The sequence below is a fragment of the Culex quinquefasciatus genome, chromosome 3 (assembly GCF_015732765.1).
Source record: "Culex quinquefasciatus strain JHB chromosome 3, VPISU_Cqui_1.0_pri_paternal, whole genome shotgun sequence".
Lineage (NCBI taxonomy): Eukaryota > Metazoa > Arthropoda > Insecta > Diptera > Culicidae > Culex > Culex quinquefasciatus.
This window is the reverse complement of record NC_051863.1, coordinates 103,341,067-103,358,580: the sequence shown is the minus strand read 5'-3', so window position 1 is coordinate 103,358,580 and position 17,514 is coordinate 103,341,067. Positions and strand designations below refer to the sequence as shown.

The 17,514-nt window shown below is 36.8% G+C and overlaps 1 protein-coding gene across 13 annotated transcripts in view; it reads right to left on the bottom strand.

Annotated features, from left to right (window-relative positions):
* The window catches only part of LOC6042901 (potassium voltage-gated channel subfamily H member 8), a 119,005-nt gene that overhangs the window by 38,506 nt on the left and 62,985 nt on the right, over nucleotides 1-17,514 (bottom strand). For 12 of the 13 annotated variants that reach the window (XM_038259742.1, XM_038259737.1, XM_038259749.1 and 9 more), the window contains 5 exons: nucleotides 11,426-11,605; nucleotides 11,141-11,259; nucleotides 10,995-11,075; nucleotides 10,838-10,933; nucleotides 4,629-4,782 (listed from right to left, as the gene is read on the bottom strand). In XM_038259742.1, coding sequence (XP_038115670.1) covers nucleotides 4,629-4,782; nucleotides 10,838-10,933; nucleotides 10,995-11,075; nucleotides 11,141-11,259; nucleotides 11,426-11,605 — 630 coding nt within the window. Of the gene's footprint in view, nucleotides 1-4,628; nucleotides 4,783-10,837; nucleotides 10,934-10,994; nucleotides 11,076-11,140; nucleotides 11,260-11,425; nucleotides 11,606-17,514 lie in introns of those variants that run through there. The other variant, XM_038259750.1, reaches the window with a different exon arrangement.

The following is a 17,514-nucleotide window of genomic DNA, read 5'->3' as shown; positions in this document are numbered from 1 at the left end:
GAAATCAAAGTTATATCCAAAACAAACGTAGCATTTTCAAAAGAAGTTAATGATTCAATATTTGTAACTAGATTTAACTGTAGGTTCATTGCATCGACTATTTTTAAACATTACTCATGTATTTTTTTTTTCAAAAAATATAAAAAATAAATAAATTAAGGCTTAAATTTAAATCCATTGATTAACAGATTATTATACTTTTCTATGAAAATAAACACATTTTAAACAAATCACGAAAGGCTATAGACTAAAGAAGCTACGTCAGTTTTGGTTTAAGTCAAAAAAATTATTGCAAAAAATTGTCAGAAAATTAATAATTTTTGAATGATTAAAATAAGTTTTACTCAACGAAAGTAGCAGTGAGTGTAAAATAAATGGACAATCATAATCAACATAAAACGAGCTCACCCGATCGGTCTTAGATTTCCGGCGACAGTAATAGTCTCGTCACAGCTTGTTCCTTCTCGAATGCTCACAACCGAGCCTCTCGAGCACGATGGCCACGGTCTCTGGGCAAGGACCACTCTTTGCCTAAACCCGTTCACTTTTTTTATACAGGAATTTTCATATTTCACTGTTATCACAACATGTCGATATTTACACAAAGATTAGTTAAGCTTTTTTTTTTCTAAACGCTAATTTTCACTTAGCTCTCCACCTTATTTTTTCAAACATACTTAAAAAATAATGCCTACACTATTTTCAATGGCAAACAACCCCCCCCCCCCCCTCCAATCCCCACTCGACCACCACCACCTTCTTCCCAACTCCAGCCGCCATATTGAGGACGGGTTTTTTTCAGCGATCATCAAAGCAGCTCACTTTCACTAGTACAGTACCAATCATTCTGTTTTGTTACCATGGAAACGTTATAAACAATTTGTCGCGATGCAAAAACGGAAAAAGGCAAATTTATTATTCAAACTATTTTATTTGAAACCACCATTCAATTGTTCAAGAATCTTCACAGCCCAGAAACAGTCTTTTTCCTCTACCCAATGGCAAACACTAAGAAGAACTTCGAACTTCTTTCAGCACTTATCACACAAATTTCGTTAAAACTCGACAAAAATGTTACACCTTGCAATCACAAACACCACAGGAACGCGTAAATTGTAAAAACCAAGATATAAACGCACAGGGCAAAAACTAACGTTGTAAAATGTTTGTTCTAGAAAAATCGAAAAACTATGAGAAAAACTGCGATTGGCCAAAAAGTTAATACCATAGGCTTATAGTCCATGAAATTACCTATCTTTTGACCAATGGGAGTATGGGTGTTGGAGGCTGTTGCAAAAAGATATTAAGGTTTTAAAAAAATCCATTTTTAATAGTAATTTGCAAAAGCTATGACAAAAAGTTAAACAAATCCTGGATGTCTATGGCTCATTTTGAAGTGCTTCAAAAGACCTTTCGAATGCATCTAAGAGTGTTAAAATTGATGAAGTTTTACGCAGACGCGAGCAATTTTAAGATTTTTTTATGTTTTTTGACCTCAAACTTCAACGCCCGTTTTACCCCACTTCCCTTTGTCGTAGAGGGCTCATATTTGGCATGAGTTCACCTCATGTATAGACAAACAAACGCTGAAAGTTTCATCCAAATCGGAGCACCTCGATACGACCTCTAGAACAAACCGAGCAAAATTTACAAAAACTGCCTCTTAACATACTAACCATAAAATAACATTGCCTTCAAACAATATAAAATTGTCTTATATGTATTATAAAATAATTTTCAATTATGAGTTATATATCAAACTTTAACTGTTGATCACAATGTGTTGAAAAAAACAAAAATAATATATAAAGGAAAACTTTAAACAATTATATACAAAGAATCACAAACGGAAATTTATTTGTACTCGACGAAGTTCATTCAAAATATTATATTATTAAACCTTTCTGAAATGATACATTCAAAGAAACTAGATCAAACCAAATATTGTAATACTCAAATAAATCAAACAATGAAAACAAAAACATTATAAAATTTGCAATTGTATTACAGGTAATCGATTCGAATATATGTTCAACCATTATTATAACTTACATGTGCCAAGTTACACGCAAAATGAACATTAAAAAAAATGTAATCAGATTATAAAAAAATATGTATAAAAAAAACTAAGAAGAAAAAAAAATGTAAAAAGACAACTTTTATCTCGTAATAAAATTAAGTTCATTTAAAATATATATTAAACAATAACTACTTATAATCAGTTTTTCTATGGATATTTACATTTCTTTAATGCCACAGTTCAGTTGAAAATTATTCCATGTTTGTAAATGTCAGTAAAAATATACTACCAAAATTAAGAGGTTATAAGTACGAGTTTGATCTTATAACATAAATCTAATTATAAAAGCATAATACTTTTGCAGTGTCAATGCGAATGCAAATATGTTTCTCATTTTCAGCGAACTAAAATATGCAAAACTCTCAGAACGAAAATGCACAATTTCCTCATAACCAAAAGTAGCCAATAAAATGATCATAAAATTATGAACATTTAAGAAATAAAAGGCCACGAACATGAGTAGAAAACAATTCTCGGATCAAGGTTTCTGATGACTAAGTGCTAAGACCTGAGAAGCATACAAAAAAAAAAAATAACGCTGAAGAAAAAAAGAATGCAATAAAAATTTATATAATCAAAAATGATAATCAACATATTTAGAAGCTATAGCATTGCACAAGTTGAAGCACAATAAGATAAACCAAAGTACTTAATTCAGATCATACTCACATTTATAACTTCCGTCTGTCGCGGAAAAATAAAAGACAAAAAACATTCCTTGATCATTATTACAACTGAACTGGTATGCATAATAAAAAAAATAAATAAAAATAGTAAATAAGTGAACTATGCAAACAAACCAAAGAAGATACACCAAAATGAAGAATGAGAGGCCAACAACGCGAAACCAACTATGGTCATCATCTCCACACCTGCCAAAGAGTTTGCAAGGCACTCCCAGAAGACGAGTTACTCACTGCGGAGGTACACGGACATCAGACGAAGCAGCCTACGAGCGGTACACAAAAATTACCGATATCAAAACACCAAGCATAGAATAACTCCACTTCCTAATTGTAGAACAGAAGAATCACTCTATCGTAACACAAGTTGTTAACAGAAAAATAAGATCACAAAGAAACGAAACATTGCATCCTAAGAAACATTATATCGAACCATCCTTGAAACCAACAAGCAACTGACAGTAGATGATCACCTATTCTAGCTGGGAAGTGTGGGGGTATGTAGCGACCCACATCTTTTTCACCTTAGATGAAATCCCCGACGCAATAATGTGCGATTGGACTTTGATCCGTGATGAGGAGATTTCATCCAGTGGTGAAATTAAAGAGAACCGTGAAGTCGCTCAAATCATTATTAGTTTACAGCCAACTTACCCCCAGGGGAACTTGGCCCAGTTAGCATAACTTCACAGTTCTTTTTTCAAGATCAAACGAAGGGCTGGCTGAGGCGGAGTCGTTTGTGCGTTCGGGTTTTCACACGTGCAAAAACAGATGGCCCATGCGCGAGCCGATAGGAGATCGAATCTAATCTACGTACTTATGCCAGAGGGAGAGAGAGAGAGATAAGGGAGAAGAAAGACAATATGCGACACTTCGGGTTTTGACTCGTTGACCAATCAATTAGGACATGGAGGGGATAATTACCTCACCCGCTAATTGATTGGTCAGAAAGTCTCGGCAAGAAATCCGAACCCAAAGGATTCCAGGAATTATGGGGATCTTCAAAGCCCTCAAATGAACGAAGAGGACACTATAAAAGACGATCGAAAATCTCGATCGGAGTTCAGTTCGGTGTTCAGTTCGGTGTTCAGTTCGGTGTTCAGTTCGGTGTTCAGTTCGGAGTTCAGTTCAGTAGTCCAGTCCAGTATGTTCAGTATGTAGTTCAGTATGTAGTTCAGTATGTAGTTCAGTTTTTGCCCTCAGTTAATTCTCGGTAATCCCAGTGTTCTCAGTTCAATAGTTTAGCGTCAGTTTTGGTGTTTGACTTTTTGTAACTCGTTAAACTTTCTCAATAAAAAGTTAGGAAAAGTTATCGTGCCCGCGTTTTTCACTCTAAATCAAAAAAGAAATTCCAGTGTTTGAAAAATATCGGGAGGACGGCGCGATACAACGGGTCTAATTATTTCGGCCAGGGAACCCCCAGAAAATTTTTGAACCCGATCCGAGCACTTTTGTTTTTTCCATGCTGTTTTCGTGGGGAATTGCTGTATATATATATATGGATGATCCCCAAATCGAGTTTTAGTGACAAAAGGTGAAATGAAAAATCACCAAATTTGTTTTAACCATGTATCATTTTTTTCAGTATAGTCCTTACCTACAACTTTGATAAGATACCAAATAGATCAAAAAATGCCTTCAAAATATACAGATTTTTAAATTTCAAAACATATAATTTGTGTATGAACAGCTGTCCATTTGTATGGAAAATTATATAGACTAAACTAATGATGCAAAATTGCTTCTTTGGGCATACCAAAGGCATCAAAAAAGTTTCAGCCGGATTAAAATAAAAAAACAAATATTTAAATTAAAAAATACAGATTTCGTTGAGAATTACTCACAAATCTTAACGTAAGACTGACCTAAAATTGCAACAACCATATTATTCTGCATCACTTCCATGGATCCATTGCAAATGTAGTAAATATAGCTCAGTGCATCTCCTTTATGGATAAGATATTCACCCGGAGCACAGAAGTTTGCTTTGATATGTAATGACAAAAGTTTAAGACAACCCTGGAATATAATTGTTTAAGCGAGACGATTATATTTCAAAACAAAAAAAAAATCAATACAAAGTGAAATATCTACTCATATTAGGGACCATTCATAAATCACGTGGACACTTTTTTGGTAATCTCGAACCCCCTTCCCCCCTCGTGGACAATTGTCCATACAAAAAAAAATCTTTTCTGTATGGAGCATGGACAATCGCCATACCACCCCCTAAAGTGTCCACGTGGTTGATGGATGGTCCCTTATTTCCGTGCATTATTTTCAATACGGCGAACCCTTTGGTGTAAACGAGCCCTGCCCGAGCAGACGGAAATAACCTGGGAATAACATGTTTTGACACTTGAAAATACTAGGCCTATCACATTTTATGTTATTTATAACAAGATTTGCTATTCGTCGTTATGATTATGTTATTGGATTGTTATTGTAATAACACACTAATAACATTTTTGGTTATTCTTCGGACAAATCTTTGTTATTATTTTTTGTTATTTTAACAACTAATTCGATAATCTCAATAATTGTTGGACCAATCAACCCATTTCAAACCAATAACAAATTTTTATGAGAAAACATAAACTGATATTAAACACTTATGCAAAAATTGATTTTTCAAGAAGATTCCATAACACTTTCTGTTATTTTAACCGAGGGGGACGTCACTCCGCGATAATTCACTAAAACGCACAAAAACGAGCTCGAAAATCCTTAACGCTACTCATCGTGCCGATTTTTCACATAACGCAACCCTAAAGGTAAGAAAAAGATTGTCCGTCAGGCCTGGACGCAAACGCAAAATTCTGCGCCTGTCATCATAGCCTGCCAGTCATCGACCATTGAACAAAGCAACCCCTGCAGATTGTTCGACTGACAGCTGATGGAAAAATCGAACTGGCACAGCGTTCTGCGTTCACCACTGCGTCGAACGGACAATCTTGTTCTTAGCTTAAAGCATGTTATCACAAGTTATCGCACGTTAAAGCGAGTTAAAGCGGTCAGCGTCTGCTCAACTTTTTAACTGAACGAAATCGACGGCAACCTTGCCGTCTTAAATCGAGTAGTTTTTGTTTTGATTCTTTTCCTGCAGTTTTCGTGAAAAAATAAATAAACATACAGTGAGTCAAATATTTGTCCGTACCCCCCCGTACGGAAAATGTTTGTGATATAAAAGTACATAAAATTCGACTAAAGTGTCATGTTTTGTACATCAATCGACGCGGCAGAATGTCCTCTTTAAGACACTGTCATTGGATTTGCAAAAACTTTTCTTACAAAATACAAAAATAGTTTACTGAAAAAGTCAAAAAGAGGTCAAATAATTGTCCGTACCCTAGTAAAAGTATAAAATCTGATCGATTCAAGTGAATTTATTTATGAAATGTTGTTTCTGTGTCAAATACTAGTACCTCTAGCCAGTTTGTGACAACTTTGAACTTCTGATAACTTTGTTTAGTTAGTTTATGTTAAAAATTGGTTTAAATTTAGTTTTTAAGTAAAACTTATCAAAACATAAGTTTATAAACAACTATTTTTTATAAAATTGCTATTTTATGTTGTAAGAGTCTCTATTGAACAAGTTTCAACAATATTTGTTCAAAATATATATTGTTTTCATCTTTTTCATTGACATTTTTCGATCAAAAATACTGTTTCGGAACAATACCGTTGAACAATCCGGATTGTCCCGGAACCGGTATAACCCTCGGGAAATTTTGTGGTGGTCAGATAGAGGACAAACCCACCTCTTGCAATTTGAAGCATCCAATTTCGTCCACTACAGCCCGATTACGAGTCCCTAGTCTGAAATTTGAAATTTTCAAATTCCTCAAGCAAAACATTCTGACCCAGGACGGTACAGAAATTCTCAGCACGGAAAGTGAAAATTTAAATTTTCAGACTAGGGACTCGTAATCGGGCTGTAATGGACGAAATTGGATGCTTCAAATTGCAAGAGGTGGGTTTTTTTGTCCTCTATCTGACCACCACAAAATTTCCCCCCGAGGGGTTATACCGGTTCCGGGACAATCCGGATTGTTTAACGGTATTGTTCCGAAACAGTATTTTTGATCGAAAAATGTCAATGAAAAAGATGAAAACAATGTATATTTTGAACAAATATTGTTGAAACTTGTTCAATAGCGACTCTTACAACATAAAATAGCAATTTTATAAAAATAGTTGTTTATAAACTTATGTTTTGATAAGTTTTACTTAAAAATACTAAATTTAAACCAATTTTTAATATAAACTAACTAAACAAACTTATCAGAAGTTCAAAGTTGTCACAAACTGGCTAGAGGTACTAGTATTTGACACAGAAACAACATTTCATAAATAAATTCACTTGAATCGATCAGATTTTGTACTTTTACTAGGGGTACGGACAATTATTTGACCTCTTTTTTTGACTTTTTTCAGTAAACTATTTTTGTATTTTTTAAGAAAAAGTTTTTTGCAAATCCAATGACAGTGTCTTAAAGAGGATATTCTGTTGCGTCGATTGATTTATAAAACATGGCACTTTAATCGAATTTTATGTACTTTTATATCACAAACATTTTCCGTACGGGGGGGTACGGACAAATATTTGACTCACTGTAGCAATCTGTGTGATTTATTTTTACTCACACTCGGAAAAGTGTACTCTAGTGCGAACGTCGGTTTTAGTCCACTCGGTGGCAAAATCGTTGGAGTTTTGTGCCGCTCCGCTGATGGTCCCCATGGGGCAGGTGGCGCGTTCGACGTGAGGAACTTATGGAGGAGGATGGTCAAGAAGCTGCGTGACTAAGGATAAGCCGATCGAGGAGAAGTACGTAAGACTTGGTTGATCATTATGGTCCATCGTTTCTGCATCCGCCGCACGCCGGTGACAAAAGTGGTGCTCCCGACCGGTGCTTCCTGCCGAAGGCTCACACCCACACCTGGACCGGCCAAACCAAGGACATTTTCGACATCTGGTGGTTCCCCAAATCAGCCCTTCTTCTGCTCCCCTGCAGCCCGGATATCTGCTTGTGAACCTATACTCGGGCCACCAGCCAGCCGTGCCGAGGCAATAAGCTACCTCAAGTTGTGGGACACCGAAAAGGGCGACGTCGCGTCACGCTTTAGCACCCGGAAGAATCAATTTTGCGTCAAGTTCTACCCGGATTACAACAAGTAGCATGGGGAAAGCGTGGCGGAAACGCCCGACAAGAAGATCATTTGCCTGAGAAGATTAAACTGAAAGCAATTGGATAAGAAACCTCACATTTTGTTCTCTTACACTGGGAAACCCGCAGTGGCGACATTGTTCAGGATTACGACCAGGGGTGCCAGGTTGCCAGATAAATCTGGCATTGCCAGATTTTTTGAGTGCCAATTTGAAAAAAATAATTTTCTATTTCTTCCACTCATTATTTTGTTGATGTATTTTGTTTAGTTTGTGAATCTTTAATGTATCAAGAGTGAAAATACACTGTTTTTGAACACAAAATTGCTTTTTACTTCGAGAAAAGTGGCTTGCCAGATTTTTTCCAGATTTTTAGCCAGATTTTTCTGTTCAGACCTGGTAACCCTGATTACGACCGCCACGATCACCTTCGTCGACAAAAATCGGCGCTTCGTGATGACCTCCGACGGCAAAAGCTTGTTCGTCAAGGAGTGGAACATTCCGGAGGATATGAAGAACATCGCCAACCCAACGATGCACTCGATGCCCGCAACCTATTCCCGGAGCAGCAAGAGGTCTCCGGTTATGCGTGTAGTTTGGACTTCTCCCGCGACATGAGCAACCTCCAGCGATTGTGCGGCAAAGTCTATACCTGTTCAACAGAATGTACGAGCAGCTGCAGGCCATCAAGAAATGGTGGAAGAGGCGCATGAGGTCAAGAACATCAACATTCCAGTTGAGATGAAGGTTGGGTGATGGACAAGGCTAGACGTGGTACTGTAGGTGTTCAACAAGAGCGGCAACTCCAAGCTGGAGGTTCCCTAGCTACTGGCCACGTAGTAACCCATCTAAGAGACCATTCTGGGCAGCGAAATGAATGATTAAGAATGGCGCAAGCAAGATAAAACATCGACTTCCCGGGACGAGTTCTCCAGATTCCTCCGCACCTGAACCATCAAGGCCACTTACTGGCTCGTTGATTTTTTTGTTTATAGAATTGAATTATACAAAAGCTGTTTAGTGAGTTTAGTTCACTTCAGCGGAAGATTTGCTTATTAAAACAAACGCATCGTTTTACAACTCAATGAAAGTTTACGTTGCACTCGTACTAGCCCAGATAGTCGCACACAACCGATACTACTTCTTCTTCTTGCGCGATGGCGTTTTACTGCGCAAACCGTCGCCTTCTGTCGTAACCGCAACCGATTCTTGGAGTTACGGGGCTTCTCTGATGTACCAGATGCTGCCGTTGCTATCTTCCGAGCTGGTTGCCCAAATCTATTGGCGTTCGTTCTTTTTGTCCACAGCCAGACGCTCCGTCGTTTTGTTCATTTGCATTTGGGGTCGATCACTTTGCCTCACGGGACGAATCGTCCTATATCGTTCAGCTTCACGTGGCACTGGCCAGTTCTGTAGTTGTTCCCCGGCTCTGTTTTTCTCCTTCACCCTACTGAGCAAAGGTAAAGTCATCCGGCTGTAACAGCTGCCGAAACGAACTTGCTCGCTCGCTGTCCATTGTGCTAGGCTTCAAATTCACCAAAATCACCAAAGTACGCTCTGTAAGTTGGAACGAACTTTCCGCCGGTAGCCTCATTGTAGTACATGTTGACCCTCTTCTGCTGACAAATGACTAGGTTCTGCAGGAGAATGGTCATCACGGATTCGGTCGCACACAAATGATCGGCATTACAGGGTTCTGAGCTGGAAAACGGAATACTGTAGAAGACTTGTTTTGGGGTAACAAAAGCTGTTTAACTTACACGATTTGGTGAACTGCTTCAGCTCAGGTAAGCGGCGTTGTGAAATGTTTAGGCCCGGGAAGTAAACTTGGAAATGGTTCGTGGCTCATCGTTGTTGGGGGCATTTTGGGGCCCGTTTCTGGTCACTGTTTTCCCAAATTCTCAACTTGAAAAAAGCTTTTTCCACCACGAAATTGATAAAACATAAAATCAGTGGTAGAGTCGTCTAAAGTCCCTGGAACAGGAACCCGTGGCAGGCGCAGAAAACGATTCCGGCGGCTGATCTCTCCATCACACTTTGTTTCTAGAGATAAACAATCTGCTCGAATGACTTAACAACGAGAACTGTCATTTGCTCTTAACAGTTCTCGCTGTCAAAAAAATCGAGCAGTCTGATGCGTGAACGCAAGAAAAGGTAAACCAAAAAGCGAGTTATCGCGGTAAACGCGAGTTAAAGCAATTCAAAGCGGAAAAGCAAAAGTTAGCGCAGCAAAGGTTTGAAAGGGAAGCTTTATCGCTCGGTGAACGCAGGAGTGACGTGCCCCTCGATTTTAACAGTATTTGTTATTGAAATGGCATGAATTTTGTTATTACCGTCTGCCCGGGCGAGTAGACGAAAAAAACTTGATAATAACACTTTCGATATTTAAAAATACTAGGCCAATAACATTTTATGTTATTTATAACGGATGATTTGTTGACTGGAATGTTCTGTTTTGATTGGTCGGCTTTCTCAGTCGGTTAAAATAATCAAGCGATGTTTATATTATTTATAACATTTTTAGTTATTCTTCGAACAAATCTTTGTTATTATCATTCTGTTATCATTCTAATAACGGTTGAAGTTATTTTTCCATAAAGAAATGTTATTTCCAAGTTGTTTTGATTTCAACCAATATCAAACCAAATAACAAATTTTGTTATGATAACATAAACTGTTATTAAACTCTTATTCCTAAATGGATTTTTCATGAAGATTCCATAACTTTTTATGTTATTTTAACAGTATTTGTTATTGAAATGGCATAAATTTTGTTTTTGCCGTCTGCCCTGGGCAGCTTATCCCACTCGCACATACGTGAACTTCCACTAGAGCAGAAAGGATAGACTGTTTGTTTACATCCAAGGTTTCACCCTTATGGAATGTTACTACGATATCCATCTTTACCTGTGAAGCTGACTCAAAAATGGGCAGCTGTAAAATTTCCCGATGAAGGTGCATTGATATATCACCTCTCAGTTCTTCTGGGAACTCTTTTAGAATCTGGTAAAATGAAAAATATATAGTATTTCTGTTAACTAAATGTTCCTACTGTAAAACATACTTCATATATATCAATACCATGGTTCAGTGACCACATAGTTTGGAAATAGTCCTGCATCCTTTGCTTCAGTTCTTTCGGCATCTAAGGCGATAAAAAAAACAAAACATATATAATTTCCATCATCACAACAGAATGTTTAAAATTACCTGATGCAGAGCTATAAAGTCTTTTAAATCACGCCATTTACTTTGATAAAGAGAACGACGAGAATACATCCGTTGAATGATTGCTGTAACGTTTCCGAAAACTACTGCATGCATCAATGCTGGAATAAATATAAGAAAGTTTGTAGCTTTTACGAACACAGTACTAAATTGAACTTTTTTCTAAAGCAAACTAACTTCATTGTTTTTTAATCTACATTGACTTCATCCAATTAATTACTTTGTTATGTAAGGTGTTTCAATATCAGATGAAGCAACAGTTCTTACCTCCGATAAGCATCATGACTATACTGAAGATTTTTTCTGTGATTGTCGTGGGACTAACATTCCCAAACCCAACTGAGGTCAAACTAGTAAAAGTGAAGTACAATGCTGTTATGTAAGCCTCACCGTGCGTCACGTTTGACACTGGAATCTTTAAGCGTTCTGCCAAAGTATGAATCCATCCTGTAAAAGTTGCGAATATGTTAAAGCCGTTAACCAGAACATAAGATTAACAGCAAACATATCTTTACTTTCATGCTTAGCAATAACGAAACTTTTATGCGTAATATCACCGTTAGGAGTTTATGAGCTTGAAACCACAACCAAATGTCAAGAGTTTGCAAAACGTGGAACTGCATAAAATTAAGAGCGGTTATAAAAAGCAACCTATCGTCAGCTGAGGGAGAAACTTGATTCAAGCTCGCATGATAATAAGAGGAGCAAGGTTCGACTACCAATTTACCAATTTACTGGGTCAACCTTCAGTGTCTTGCGAACCTTCGTGGTGAACGGACACTAGAGCTGCGGTATTTTTTACTACCTAAGCTCAGAGTTATTTCAAAACAAAATTCACAGTCTTTTTAAAGACTACCTGAGTTATTTTCCAAAATTCTAAACAGTCTTTTCAAGACTAACCCCACCTGAAATTTTGTTGTATTTTAAAAACAAAGCCATCTTTTTAAGAGAACTTTGCTTGCAAAATGCGTCAAAACAAAGGTAAACGCAAATCTTCAGAAGATTTGGTCGTTACGTCGGTGAAGCGTTTGAACGCTAAACCGGCTAACGGAAACAGAAAAAGAAAACAGCCTCTTCTGAGGTCTGATTCTGATTCTGAATTTGAGGTCAATCCTCCAATTCCATTGACAAACAGTTTCGGTGTTTTATCCGAAACTGAAGACAAGGAACCTTCTCCTCGTACTGAGCCTTCTGCCGTCGAGAAACGAGTAAAGGCTCCGCCAATTGTAGTGACTTCCGTCTCCGATTTGGCCAGCTTTCGAACGCAACTGAAGAATTGCAAGGAAACTTGCAATTTGAAAGTTTCGTTCCAGCTTGGTCGAAGAGGAGAATGTCGCTTGTTGACGGAATCTTTACAAGATCACCAAACTTTTGTTGGTTATTTGAAAAACCACAAACACAATTTCTACACGTATGAGACCAAGAATGCTCGGCCATTCAAGGCGGTCTTGAAAGGTCTCTCCAACGACTTGTCGGTGGATGAGATCAAAAACGAACTTAAGGTGTTGCTTGGCTTTGCCCCATCCCAAGTAATACCAATGAAGAAAAAATCAAACGGGAATATTTCTCGCTTTGGTTTGACTTCACAATTTTATCTGATTCATTTCAACAGAAATGAAATCAACAATTTGAAACTTTTGGACAAAGTTCAGTTTTTGTTCCATGTACGGGTAAAGTGGGAGCATTTTAAGAAACATGGCGGTAATGGCCAGAATCTGACCCAGTGCCGGCGTTGCCAGGCATTCGGTCACGGTACTGATCATTGCGCCATGGTTCCAAAATGCATGGTTTGCGGGGATTCTTCTCACGACAAGGACAATTGTCCCGTGAAAGAAGTCACCCAATTTAAATGTGCAAATTGTGGTGGAAATCACAAATCAAATTTCTGGGATTGTCCCATCAGAAAAAAGGTTTTGGATTCTCGTGCTAAGCATCAGCCGAAATCCAAACCGAAATTTTCTCAAAGTCAGGTTGTACCTGCAACTTTAAATCAAACGTTTTGCTATCTCCCTCAAATGAGAGCTAGACAAAATATTTCTACCATTGAAATAGGCAACGGTATTTCTTCCGCCGCCGCTGTTTCAGGTACATCCAAAAATTTCAAATCCTCTGTCATTCTTCCGGAAATTGGCCAGGTACCTCAAGTTCAATCTAAAATTTTTTCGGTTGGCAACGCTTTGGGACTTTCTGATCTCGGCGATGTTACGTTTGAAAAAATGACTTTTTTGCAAAACTCACTGTTTGGTTTAATTCAAACAATGAGTAATGCTACATCCATGATGGAAGCAATCCAGATTGGATTAAAATTTGCGAATGATGTTGTTCTTACCCTGAAGTTTAATCATGGATCTAAGTAATTCCATCAATATTATGAATTTTAATGCTCGCTCTTTAAAAGCGAAAGAAAATGAATTTTTCAACTTTTACGAGTTCATAACGTGCATGTTGCTGTTATAACCGAAACATTTTTAAAAACTGGCACTTATTTGAAAAGTGATCCAGATTATAAAGTTATAACTAATAACCGAATGAATCGAAATGGCGGTGGAGTTGCAATAGTTATCCACCGTAGTATGACTTATAGCACGTTACGTGACTTTAAGTTAAAAGTTATTGAAAGTTTGGGCATTGAACTTGAAACTTCTTTTGGGAAAATTATGATTGCAGCTGCATATTTGCCATTCCAATGCACTGGGGAAAATAAAAATTATTTCAAAGGGGATTTGAATAAACTTACTCGGCATAGATCTAGATTTTTGATCATCGGTGATTTTAATGCCAAACACCAATCTTGGAATAATTCAAAAGTAAATTCCAATGGTAAAATTCTGTTCAGAGATTGCACTTCTGGTCTTTATTCGGTTTTATACCCGAATGGGCCAACTTGTTTTTCTTCTGTTAGAAATCCATCTACTATTGATTTGGTTTTGACAAATCAAAGTCAGTATTGTGGTCCTTTAGTGACTCATGCTGATTTTGATTCTGATCACCTTCCAGTAACTTTTTCACTTTCCCATGAAGCAGTTACCAGACCCAATAGTTCTGTGTTTAATTACCACAAAGCTAATTGGGACAGGTATCAGCATCATATTGAGAATAATTTAAATCATGATTTTGTTTTAGAAACCAAAGCTGATATTGATTCAGCCTTGGAATCTTTAACTAATGCAATTTTGGATGCTAGGAATATTGCTATTCCTAAAGTCCAAGTCAAATTTGATTCTCCCATTATTGATGACGATCTTCAGCTTCTGATTCGTCTGAAAATGTTCGCCGAAGACAGTATCAACGTTCTCGTGATCCTGCACTGAAGCGAATTCAAAAAGATTTGCAAAAGGTTATTGACCACAGATTCACTCTCCTGCGAAATGAAAAGTTCGCAAGAGATGTCGAACAAATTAAACCCTATTCCAAACCATTTTGGAAACTTTCAAAGGTTCTTAAGAAACCTCAAAAACCAATCCCTTCTTTAAAAGATGGTGATAATATTCTATTAACTAATGGGGAAAAAGCTCAAAAACTTGCTCAGCAGTTTGAGAGTGCTCATAATTTCAACTTGAATGTTTTGAGTCCTATTGAAAATCAAATTTCAATAGAATTTCAGAATATTGTTGAACAAGAATTTTCATCAGATGAAGTTTTTAATACGGATCTGAATGAAATAAAATCTATTATCAAAAAATTTAAAAATATGAAAGCCCCTGGTGAGGATGGCATTTTTACATTTTAATTAAAAATTACCAGAAGCAACTTTAAGTTGCTTGGTCAAAATTTTCAACAAATGTTTTGATTTGGCATATTTTCCCAGTAGTTGGAAAAATGCCAAAGTAATTCCGATTTTGAAACCGGATAAAAATCCTGCTGAAGCCTCAAGCTATCGGCCCATTAGTTTGCTTTCATCTATTAGTAAATTATTCGAAAGAATAATTCTTAATAGAATGATGACGCACATTAATGAAAATTCAATTTTCGCTGATGAGCAGTTTGGATTTCGCCTTGGACATTCAACTACTCATCAGTTGTTGAGAGTTTCAAATTTAATTCGAAGCAACAAATCTGAGGGCTATTCTACTGGCGCTGCTCTTCTAGACATAGAAAAAGCATTTGACAGTGTTTGGCATAAAGGTTTGATTGCGAAATTGAAAAGGTTTAATTTTCCGATTTATATCGTGAAAATTATTCAAAATTATTTGACGGATCGTACTCTGCAGGTATGTTATCAGAATAGCAAATCTGATCAACTACCTGTACGTGCTGGCGTCCCTCAAGGAAGCATTTTGGGTCCAATTTTATACAATATTTTTACTTCTGACTTGCCTGATTTGCCTCCAGGATGTCAGAAATCACTTTTTGCTGATGATACAAGCATCTCCGCCAAAGGTAGAAGCCTTCGTGTCATCACAAGAAGATTACAAAAAAGCTTGGATATTTTCAATTCTTATTTGAAAAATGGAAAATTACTCCAAATGCTGCAAAACTCAACTTATTATTTTCCCTCACAAACCAAGGGCTGATTTTCTTAAACCAAAAGTCATCACATTATAAAGATGAATGAGGTAAATTTAAAGTGGGAGGATCAAGTGAAATATCTTGGACTTGCTTTTGACAAAAACCTTACTTACAAGGATCACATTGAAAGTATCCAGGTTAAATGTAACAAATATATTAAATGTTTGTATCCACTTATAAACAGGAATTCTAGACTTTGTCTCAAGAATAAACTGTTAATTTATAAACAAATTTTCAGACCTGCCATGCTTTATGCTGTGCCGATCTGGACAAGCTGTTGCTTAACCAGGAAGAAAAAACTTCAGAGGATTCAGAACAAAATTCTGAAAATGATTCTGAAACTTCCTCCCTGGTTCAGCACCAGTGAACTTCATCAATTAGCTGAAGTTGACACTTTGGATGTTATGTCCAATAAGATAATTGATGCATTTCGACAAAAATCATTGCAGTCTTCAGCTGCATTGATCCGCTCTTTATATAGTTTATAAGTTAGTTTTAAGGTATCCCTTTTCCCTTTTGTACATGTAGGACCTCCTACATTTGAAATCACTGAATAGCGAAAGCTACAATATTTCATGAATAAATGAAAGTTGCTAGTATTTAAAATTGAGGTGAAAAGTCATCGTTTGTGATTGGACACTCAATAATATTTTAACTGAATGAATGTACATGGAAAAGAAATTTGAATAAATATAAATTAAAAAAAAAAAAAAAGAACTGGGTCAACCTTAATAGTTATTCTGCCCTTATTCACATGAGGTCCATTATGATACAAAAAGGTGTTTGAAAAATACAACACTAGATTGTTCCTTCCATAAGGCTACATGTTGATATTTTGTCAGTAAATTTCGAACTGTTGAACAGTCTGAATAGGGACAGCATGTTTTAGACCATAAGCTGATTTCTGTTAATTGGCCTATGTTAAAACTCTGGGCAGAATATGAGCGAAATCGGGCAACATTTACCCATTGATAATCGAAAGTGAAGTTTGTATGGGTTGTTTGTAAAATCAATAAAATATATAAAAACCCAAATTTTCTTACGGATTTATCAGCAGAATGCGCTACTTCCATCAAAATATTCCAAAAAGTGAGAATCTAATTGGAAATTTAATACCGTCAGTGGGGGTGACATTGGGTCTGGGGGGTGAGTTTGGGTCAAAGTGATTTTTTACGGATTTTACCATTTCTCAGATTCTTTTCAATGAAACTGAATTCTGTTAAAAGGGTTGTGTAGGGGACATCTTAAGATGACTTCGCTGAAAAAAATTCGTTCCTAGAACATATCCTGTTATTTTGGCAGATGTCTAAAGTTGGGGTACGTTTTTGGCCAAAAATGACCTCTCGAAAAATCATTTTTCTAATATTTTTGTTAGAATTGCTCGAAAACTACCCAAGTGTTTGAAAATCTCCACTTCAAACATTGTAGCGTGTCAATACGATTCCCTCGAACAAGAAACGCTGTTGGATGACTTGTTTTTACCATATATTTGTATTTCAGCATCATTTTAGTTTCATTTGACCCAATGTCACCCTCTAAGGGTGAGATTGGGTCAATTTTCAAACAATTGGCATTTAAGGTAGTGTTCATCAAAATCGACCATATTTTGGGAAAATGTTAGTAAACTATCTAAGAACAAATCTACGTTAAAAGATTTTCGATGTTATTTAAATTGTTTTTGTTTTTAAGAAATTTCGAGAGGTGTTTCGTTTTTTGACCCATAGTCACCCCCACTGACGGTACTCAACAACTTTGTCCAACAACTAGAGCGTCCAATTTCCCGTCCCGGGAAAAAAATCCCGGAAATTCCCGGGATTTCCCGAAAAAATATTTCCCGAAATTTACAA